The 10,444-nt window shown below is 36.1% G+C and overlaps 1 protein-coding gene across 1 annotated transcript in view; it reads right to left on the bottom strand.

Moving 5' to 3' along the window:
- Positions 1-1,445: 1,445 nt before the first annotated feature.
- MAP9 (microtubule associated protein 9) overlaps positions 1,446-10,444 on the bottom strand; it is a 31,553-nt gene continuing 22,554 nt past the window's right edge. Inside the window, exon 14 of the mRNA XM_036031980.1 lies at positions 1,446-5,806. Within this exon, the coding sequence (XP_035887873.1) occupies positions 5,684-5,806 (123 nt within the window). The 3' untranslated portion in view covers positions 1,446-5,683. The remainder of the gene's footprint in view (positions 5,807-10,444) is intronic.

The raw sequence follows: 10,444 nt of genomic DNA, 5'->3' as shown, positions 1-10,444 counted from the left end.
CCCCACGAGGACACTGAGATGCCCCAAAGGTCCTTCCACTGCCCCAGGGAGGCAGGGCAGCTGGCAAAGCTGATGTATGGAGCTGCAAGGAACTTTTTTTGGGATTTCAAAATATTTTGACAGACATTTTAGTATTCAAACTTAAACCTTACTCTTTCCATTGTTGTATTTCTTTGATTCTTAAATTTAATTTTCTCCTAGATTTTTTAAAAGATTTTATTTATTTTTAGAGAGGGAAGGGGGGGAGATAGAGAGAGAGAAAAACATCCATGTGCTGTTTCTGGGTGTCATGGCCTGCAACCCAGGCATGTACCCTGACTGGGTATCGAACCTGCAACACTGGTTCACAGCTCCCGCCCAGTCCACTGAGCTATGCCAGCCAGGGCCAATTTTCTCCTAGATTTTACTTTATTTATTTTTATTGTTGACACTACTACAGATGTTCCTATGTTCCTGCCCCCCCCCGCCCCCCGCCACTCACCTCCACCCAGCCCTCCCCACTTTCCCTCTGGCCACCACACTGTTGTCTGTGTCTATAGGAGTTACACCTGTGTTCTTTGGCTGATCCCTTCACCTTCTTTCGTCCACTTGCCCCCTCCCCCCGACTGCTGTCAGTCTGCTTCATGTGTCCATGCCTCTGTTTCTGTTTTGTGCATGTGTTTATTTTGTTAGATTCTACATATAAGTGGGGTCACATAGTATTTGCCTTTCTCTCTGACTGGTTTATTTCACTTAGCCTAATGATCTCCAGGTCCATTCATGCTGTTGCAGTAGGTAAGATTTCCTTCCTTTTTATGACCACATAATAGTCCATTGTGTAAATGTACCACAGCTTTTATATCCAATCATCTACTGATGGGCACTTGGGCTGTTTTCAGATCTTGACAATTGTGAATAACTCTGCTATGAAAATAAGGATGCTAATGTTCTTTCTAATTGATGTTTCAGGTTTCTTAGGATATTTCCAGAAGTGAGGTCACTGAGTCAAAAAGCAGTTCCATTTTTAATTTTTTGAGGATACTCCACACTATTTTCCAAAGTGGCTGCACCAGTCTGCATTCCCACCAACAGTGCACAAGAGTTTCCTTTTCTCCAAATTCTCACCATCACTTGTTTTTTGTTGATTTATTGATGATAGACTCTGGCAGGTATAAGGTGATATCTCATAAGGGTTTTAATTTGTATCTCTTTGATGATTAGTGATGTTGAGCATTTTTTATATCTCTATTGCCATCTATCTGTATGTCCTCTTTGGAGAAGTGTCTGTGCAGGTCCTTTGCCCATTATTAGTGAAAAAGTTTTATATCCAAATTTTCAGTCATTTCTAATAAAAGGTACATCAACATAATATCGCTATTTCATCTTTAGCCCACAAGTAAAATTCATACCACATTTCTTAACGTTATGAAATTAAATTTTGGCACAGTCAATAATATCACTCTAAATAAATCTTGAATGCTACACTTTAATTAAGCATCACATGAAAATATGCTAGTAGAAAGCAGACATTAAATACATCTCCTCAAATAATTCTTAAACATCCTAAATTCAACACCAAAATTTTAGTTTACCCAAGTTAACATTATACAATCACCTGTAAAATATATGCTTCAAAATAATCAAATTACATAAAATTTTAAAGTAAAAGAATCCAGAGGTCTCCAGTTAAGCATTTACATAGCATTCACTATTCTGTCAGCCAATGTAGTTAGGAGGCAGAAAAACTGGTATTTTTGCTTTGAGTAGAATGGAAGCTTATAGGTTTACATATGTTTTAACATAGCATTACAGAAATCAGCCAAGATTAAATCAGGAATATGTTTCCTGCACTAGTTTACTCTTGGGAATTTTGACTAACATGCATTTTTTTCCCATTTTGTGAAATTCCTTTTCTCTGTTGTATCTTAGCCCCATGACTCGGGACTTAGGAAACTTTAATATTTCCTAGCATTTGAAGTGGTAGGGTAGGTGCCTAAACAAGTTTGATCTGCTGATAGTTATGGAGAAGGCAATGGAAAAAGAAGGAAACATCTGAGAAGATAAAAATCCACCCATGAGCACAGTTACACAAATAAATGTAAGTGTCAAGGTTTAGCAGATTATCAGAATTGTGGAATGGTGGGCAGAGTACAACTAGGAAACTTGGTACCTGAGTTCCAACTCCAGAGTTCGTAGAGTTTTTATATGAACTCGGGCACGTCGAAGTCTTTGGGAGTCAATTTCTTTAATTTAGAAAAAACAGAGTTTGGCCGGGTTTAAGTTATTAAAATCCCTTTTGGATGAATAGTTATATCACTCTAAGGTTCATATAACTGTAGACACCTAACTGTCATCAGGTACTGCTTTGGCAACAGTGAAAAAACATCAGTTTCAATACTATTTAAACCATTAAGTGCACTACTAACATTTTCAAAATGTGACACATTACAGACCAGTGGAATACTGTTATCTCTGAATGGTTATTTTCTTTCATTTAGAAATTTTTAACCTTCTGACCTAAAATGCTATATTGTTTGTTTATTTATGTAACTTACTATTTTCTTGGTTATTATGGAACTTAAAATCTGCATAAAAATTACTTTTAGTATTATATTTAAATTCCTAGAGAAATGTTTTCAAATATTCATTAAATTTTCTATTTTCTTTGAACTATCAGCATTCTTCAAATGATACAATTTATAAAACTAGAAGTCTAACTATATCCTTAATTTGAATTAAAATTCCTTTATATTATTAATAAAAACTTAATGAGCAAATATCTTCATCAGTGATTTTCAACCTTTTTCATCTCATGTCACATAGTTACTAAAATTCTGCAGCACACCAAAAAAAATATATATTTTTGCCCATCTAACAAAAAATGGTATAATTTTGATTCATTCTCACTGGATGGCTATTGTGTTGGTTGTTGTCATTTTTTATTCGACAATCTATTGGAAAAGAGGTCATTTCCTTTGATTAAATAGTCAGGTATTAACATGTTTTAAAATTCTTGTGGAACATTGGTTAAAAATCACTGACGTACATTGATATTCAATATTTTTAAAGGAAATATAGGGAAACCGTATCCCTTAGATGAATGTATTAAAGAGATTATTACCAGGCTTGATTCTCCCCTTGGGATCTCAAATGGCAAAGATAGTACTATACTTTCACCCAGCTCCCAAAAGTCAGCTTTATTTCCGCTGCAGGAGAAGTTTTCATTCAACTAGATAATTGAATCAGCACTGGTTGCTGTAAACAGAAAATTATATACATACACATACACACACTTTTTTTTTAAATCAAAGTAAGACAAAAATCCCCTTTTGAAGGAAATGAATTGTTTGGTTTTGCAGACATCTTAATTTTCCTTTTCATCCCACCTCATGAGCAATGCTAAGAAATTAGTATTTAGATTTCTTTTTAGGAGGTCTCTAGTACAGGTCACCTCCATATTCTCTTTTGAGTGCCAAGGTCTAGACTGACCAGCAAAGCAGAATTTCTTCTTGTATGCTGAAAATGTGTAATGTCCACCACTATCAGCCACATCTGTGTTAACCTTCTTACCTACACAAAGTGGGGAAGTGGTAGGGCTCATGATAGTAAATAAAAACAATGAACATTTATTAATTCACTGTGTGCCATATGCTTTACATTAATTTCATTCAATTCTGAGAACTAACAGGTGATAATGGTAACCCACTAATTATGATAATAAAGAATGATCAGAAAGTTTAAGTAAATAATGTGAAATCTGTAACACACATTTATGATCTTACAGCCTTTTTTCCTATTTTTCCCTTTACTTCCCTGGAATCACAAATATCATTTTAGCTACAAACAGCTAATTCAATACAGTAAGCAGTTAACAATCTATTCTGGTCAGTACTGTGTTTGGGACTATAGGGGGGTCCCGAGGACGAGTGAGGCTCTACATCCCATGCTGATAATATATGTTGCTGGCAATTATGTCAATTTCATGAAGTACTCTCCTAGTTCAGGCAGCATAGAAAGGCTTCTAGTTGTGTTTATAAAATGTCCTTTACCTATAGCACTGGTGTGACCCTACAAAGGGACCCACGGCACCTTTCCCATCTTGCATGTGCACCTCCAAGGGTAACTCTCAGAGTGTGAACCTCCTAAGTGACTCTGTCAACATGACCCGCTTGGTTTTCTAACATTCTAATACTAGATACAAGGCATTTGACTAACTCCTTAAATATTATTAATTCCCTTTACATTTCATTGCTGTAATGAGGTCCACCATCTCTACTAACAAACAGCTATTTCTTAAGGAAAAAATAACCCGCGGATAATAATACATGGTTGTAGGATCTGAGAGGTAAAATGTGTGTGTGAGATTGATACAGTACCGAGGTCTTGACAGACAATTGTCCGAGGCCACATGAAAGCATGAAACGAGCATGTGAATCTGGACGGAGCCGATTTAACCAGTTCTATCTAATCCTAATTCAGGCATTTGCTAAATGTGTGGCAAGTTATTTGATTTCTCTGAGTCTCAGTATTTCTATCTGCAAAATGAGGCTAATAATACCTACCCTGAATAGTAGTTGTAAAGATGAGAAATAACATTAGTAAAAACCCAGCAGAGAGCATACAACAGGTGCTTAATAAATAGTAACTGCTTATTCTCATCCATCATTGCATTGCACATTGGCCAAAGTAGCATTTTAACTGTGAGAGCATTCACTTGGTCTGTGATAAACTAGCTGACCAGTTCAAGTATGAGTCCAATTACCACAAGGGTATACAGAGATCAAAATAAATAAAACTGTAGAGATGTTTTCCACAAATTTCTTCCCATACAGCTGTCTTCCAAATACAAACTATAAGACTCTGGATTAGGTAAGAGGGCAAAAATTGTATTTTTCACATTTATGGCTTTAGTCTAGAAAATAATAATAGTGATAATGACCTTGAACTCTTGTGGAATTTCCCTAACTAATGCGTAAGTATATCACTAGCATGGAATGGATATTTTTTGGTATCACTGAAATAAAAAGGATTGAATTTAAAAAGGCAAATTTCAGAGGTCTGCTTACTATAAAGTGCCTATGGTTGTCATGTAAGCCTAGAACAGATCAAGGTCATTCATATTAAAACATAAGGCAGCATTATTAAACAAAATATCTCAGGTAGCGTCCTTATGAACTACTGCCTCAATTGACCAAAATGCTAGCTTGCACAGTGGAAACTCAACTGCTTTTAGCTAAAGATCAATTTTAGAATAACACATGCCAGTTCCCAGCAACTGTTCGTTTAAAAGCCTGAATCTAGATGCACAATCATATATACATTCAATTTTTCTTATAATTACTGTACTTAGATGGTTTCTTTACTAGTATTGGGAATAAATATACTTAAATAACACAGAGAGCACAGTGAAAGCGACCACTGATCACCTGACTGTAAGAATCACCAGGGTAAAGGGTTATCTGCTTCCCAGGGAATAGCAATCCGATGATTAGCCTTCATTTCCGGCAGTCGGTCTGCAGTTCAGAACCTGCTTTCAGTGCTTTCACTGATTAAGCTTCCAAGCAGCTTTTTCATGATCAGCAGAAATGACTGGCATTTAATTAAAATAGGCTCTTCTAACTATAAATAACTGAATAAATAGTTTTAAACATATGGCTAACACTGTTGAATCAGTAGCTAACTAATAATGTAAGAAGCAGAATTATCAAAACACTTTTGAGAACACAGTTCTGCTGGGAGGGTTCCACGGAGGAAGTGCCTCGTTTTCAAGAAAGGAGTGATGTTTCTTTCCTCTTCGTTCAATTCTTTCCTGCCTTTCTTTCTTTTCCTAAAGAGAAGAGGGGAAACTATACATTTATATACATGTTTAAACAGAACAAAATAATCCATTATAAGAAATTTAAATGTCATTTCCTAGTTTACTAATAGACAGGCAGCTAGGGAATACTGCTACTTTATAGGTAAACTATCATTAAGTATTAATATACCACTTAATTTTTTAAATATTAAAAGTGATATTTTAAAAAATTATATAACACAGAGAAAAAGACCTATAGTTCCATAACTCAAAGACAGTAATTATTCTAAGTTAGTGATAGTTTTCTGAAAACAGGTTCAGAAAGGTGCAATGGCTGAGCAGGCCATGGCACAAGGAACACTTCAGATTTTTTACAGATGTTTGGACACTGAGACTCATGTTTCTTTGCTTATTATTGAGGTTGAGCACACTTTTATTTCGTTAGCCTCTTTGTGAACTTTTTGCTAATCATTTAGTTCATCTAACTGTATGGTTATCAATCCTTTTTTAGTCCTTGATTTTTACAAAAAATAAGATATTTCAGCCAGAGACAACAGTTTAAAGAGCAACATAAACAAAATGTGTGTAGCCACCACACATGCCCTAAGAAAGAAAACACGGCCACTCCCTCATCACACCTTCCTTCCTCCTCACCCCAATGAGGTAACCATCACTCCGAACTGGAGGCTCACCAGCACCTCTCTTAATACTTTCGTTACAGGTGTATTTATCCCTGAACAACACAACTTTGTTTTGCGTTTTAGGATTTATAACAGAAGGTATTGTGTGATATTTTCTATTGCAACTTTTTTTAGTTCATTATATTTCTAAGATTCATCTACGTGGAGTTTGAACTTTAGTTCCCTGATGTATACAATTCCAGCATATCAACAAATCCCAATTTATGAATCGTTTTTTTTTTTTTGTTGAAGTCATGTTTTCATTTTTCTCATGTAGACAGTGATGCTATAAACATCCCTGTTTATTCCTTGGGCTTATGAGCCAAGGCGTGCTCTCCATCTATATGTACGGGAGTGAACTTGCTCATCTGAAGGGCAAGAATGTCCATCTCTGCTGGAAAACGTATTCTCTGAAGCAGCTGTGGGAATTCACCCTCCAACCAGCACCTATGCTTTTCATTTTGATATATGAATTTTTTAAAATTCAATAGGTTTTCTTGTTATTTCTTATAGCACTTTTAGGTTTTAAAAAGCATCTCATTATTATTCAATTTAATAGATATTACCTTTTATTTTCTTTTGGTTCTATTGTTGGGTATTTTATATTTAATACCTTAATTGTTCTGGAGTTTGTATAGCTATAATTCTGTTAAGTGATTTATGTCCACATGTCACACAAATAATCCCAATTGTTATTTCCTTGCATCCATTAATTAGTGGTACTTTGTTATAGATATAGCGCATCCTTATTGGGACACGTTCTAAGGTGTCCTGTGGTACTATACTGCTTCAATTTGTGTTTATTTGCTTAACTGTTAAGCACTGAGATCCTACTCAGGGTCATTCAGTGTACTGGGTACCATGCATAAACTGAATGTAAAATCCAAACACACAGGATCCCTCTCCCTCAGGCAACTTGTGAAACAGACAGTTAATACACAAATAACAGGCAATCCAAGTTATGTGAATTTTTATAAAATATACAAACAAACTGTTGTGCTTGCTAAAGAAGAAAAGGGAGTACTTTCAAAGATAAGTGGATTCAAGAAAAGTCATTATAAAGTGAGACGTGATGGAGAGAAGCCACTGCGGATAAGCACTGAGAGCATTTCACGCAGAGAGAACAGCAGGTGTGGGGGCTCTGGTGGGGGGAAAAACCTGGGATGAGGGCAAAAACAAGAGACCTAGTGTGAATAAAAACTGGTAAAAAATGGGAGAGGGCTACCAGATGAGAATGAAAGACAGATGAGTAAGATTATGAGGCCTTAAAGGCCATGGAGACAGGTGAGGAAGAACGAGAGAAGTCAACAAGTGCCACTGAGAAGGCAGGCAGAGGAGTGAGAGAGAAACGAGGGGAACCGGCCAGCCAGGGAGACGGTGGCAACAAGGGAAAATCAGCTCTGTAGATGACTAAGAGAGCTGGGAAATGAGGTGGGAAAGAGTCCATGTCTGGCTGGGTGGCCTGGCAAAACTGCCACTTTCGAAGTGTAGTTTCAGTGTAGGGCTGAGAAAGGGCCCACACTGGTGTTGGGGTGGGATGGATCCGGAGAACTAAGAAGGTATGAGCAAAACATCTTAGAAGTTTAACTATAAAAAGAGCAGTGAAATGTGGAACCATATCTGAAGAGAAGTGAGGGAATATTTTAACATTAAATATCCTGGAATATGATGGGTATGATCCAGGAGACAGACAGGCTGGTTCAAAGGAGAGTGGAATGGTTTTTATTTTATCATTTTATAAAAACAGTCCTGCCTTATGTTACTTTAAAAATATTGTCTTCCATATTCTCATTTTATCAGATGAATTTTAGAACCATTTTGTTTTCCTGCACATAATCTTTTCAAAGAAATGACTATTTGACCATGGAAATGAAATCTAAACATTAATCTAGGAAAACTTGAAAAGTTAATAGCATTTGGTCTTTTTATCCTGCAGCTCCGAGGGAGAATTTTTCCTTTTTTTTCAAAAGATTTTTATTAATTTATTTTTAGAGAGAGAGGAAAGGAGAGAGAAGGGGAAATCCATCAATGTGTGGTTGCCCCTCATATACCCCTTTCTGGGGTCCTGGCCTTGCAACCCAGGCATGTGCTGTGACTGGAAATTGAACCGACACTCAATCCACTGAGCCACACCAGCCAGAGCCAGAGAGAGACCTTTTCCAAGCCTCTAGTGACACGGTATAAAGTTTGATGCTTTCTCATATTGGTAATTTCTTCAAAGGGTAGCAGTATCAGGGAACCTTGGACTACCCTGCCTCTGCAGGCTGGATGGCTTGGGAGGCGTGGTATTTTGGTAAAGTATTAGATATTTATACTTCTTTTATCAATATATATATGGGATGCACAAATGTCACAAGGTGAGTGTGATAATGCAAAGTTTCCATTACCATACAATGATTCATGTACAACAGAGGAGTCGAGAGGTGAGCGTTTATTTTAATCTGTCTTACTGTCTTGTTCCACGTCATGCAGATGTTTGCATGCTTGCTACTTCTAGTAAAGCAGAGAACTCTTTATAATTATAAAGAATTACAATTCAAGAAACATTTTTAAACAGCCATGATTGGGTCACTGTTGATCATTTTCGTATTTCAGAGAGAGGGAGACCCTCTAGCTAGATGGGGAAAAAGTGCCCACCTGTGCCCACAGAACCTGACTGAATAAACCAACCTCTCTTTCTCCATTCCATCTGACAAGGAGAGAGAGGAAAGTGAAACAAGTCTAATCTCACCAGTAAGCGCTGAACAGTCAGGGTAGGAAACAAGCAATTAATTATCAACCTCTGTACCAATTAACATGGATCAACAATGCCATCTTGAGTAATAATTTAAAAAATCTTGTTGAAAAGTCCAACTTTCTGACTGTTGTCTGTTGCAGACTGAACCTTTTACTTATTTTCTTACTAAAAATAACTAACTAGGAATTAATCTTGAAACCAGCATGAAGAAGAGAGTCTTACCTAATCTTTGGCTACAACTTCCTGCTCACCAAAAAAATTACCCATCAAATGCTCACTACCCAAGCTAGGCTGTAGATCAAAATTTTGAGATGTTACTTTACATGAAAATTGAAGTTATTAGAATTCCATATAGGGGTATTTTTCTATTCTATCTTAAAACAAATTTCAATAAGAAATTGGCAAGATGGGGAGTGGATCTGTAAGCTGTTGTGTATGGATGATTTTATAGGTAGCACTACATCAGTATAGGTTGTATGTATTACATTTCAAAAAAAATTATTTTGTATTAGGCCTTTGATTAATGAATTTTTGTTCTCCACAGGACTGATCAGAATAAGAAAGTGACTAAACACTAAAATACATAATGTACCTAACTCTGGCTTAGTTATTAAGAAAAGTCTATTTCATTTTTAAGAGTCTGTGAAAATAAAAGTAAAACATTTACATTTAACTACTGTAAGGGATACTAGCAGTCTGTCAGTACAAGTCTCCTTAATATAGGAAGACTTTTAATTTTTCTTAGAACAAAGCATTTTTTAAGAGTTTAATCAGAGGAAATCATAAAACATTACCTTCTTCACTTGCAACATTGAAACCTTATTTCGATTACCTTATTTTATTATTTTTCTGCCTGGCACTGAAGTCAACACATAAACAACAATACATTCCGTTGGTATTTTTATTAGGACTGCATTAAATTTATCAATTACTTCAGGGAAAATCAACATCTTTAAACCATTATTATAACATCGAGTGTTCCTATTTCATAGCAGCTTTGACCCACTTTCTCCAGTCTTCACTTGTGTCCTTCAAGAATACTGTAAACTTTCTTCATATTAGTCTTAAGCATTTCTTCAGTTTATTTCTAAATGTTTCATCTTTCTATTCTACCTTCACATATCCTCTTTGGGTCCTGCATGCCTCTCTAGCTACTGTTGCTTGTAAAGTTTATGTAAAACTTTATATGTAGTGAGAATGTAACAATAAGGGTCAGAAAACTTTGAAAGAAGAGCTATGAAGGAAGATTAG

The sequence above is a fragment of the Phyllostomus discolor genome, chromosome 8, assembly GCF_004126475.2.
Source record: "Phyllostomus discolor isolate MPI-MPIP mPhyDis1 chromosome 8, mPhyDis1.pri.v3, whole genome shotgun sequence".
In the NCBI taxonomy this organism is placed as follows: Eukaryota; Metazoa; Chordata; class Mammalia; order Chiroptera; family Phyllostomidae; genus Phyllostomus; species Phyllostomus discolor.
The sequence above is the reverse complement of the archived record's forward strand: the minus strand, read 5'-3'. Positions and strand labels throughout refer to the sequence as shown.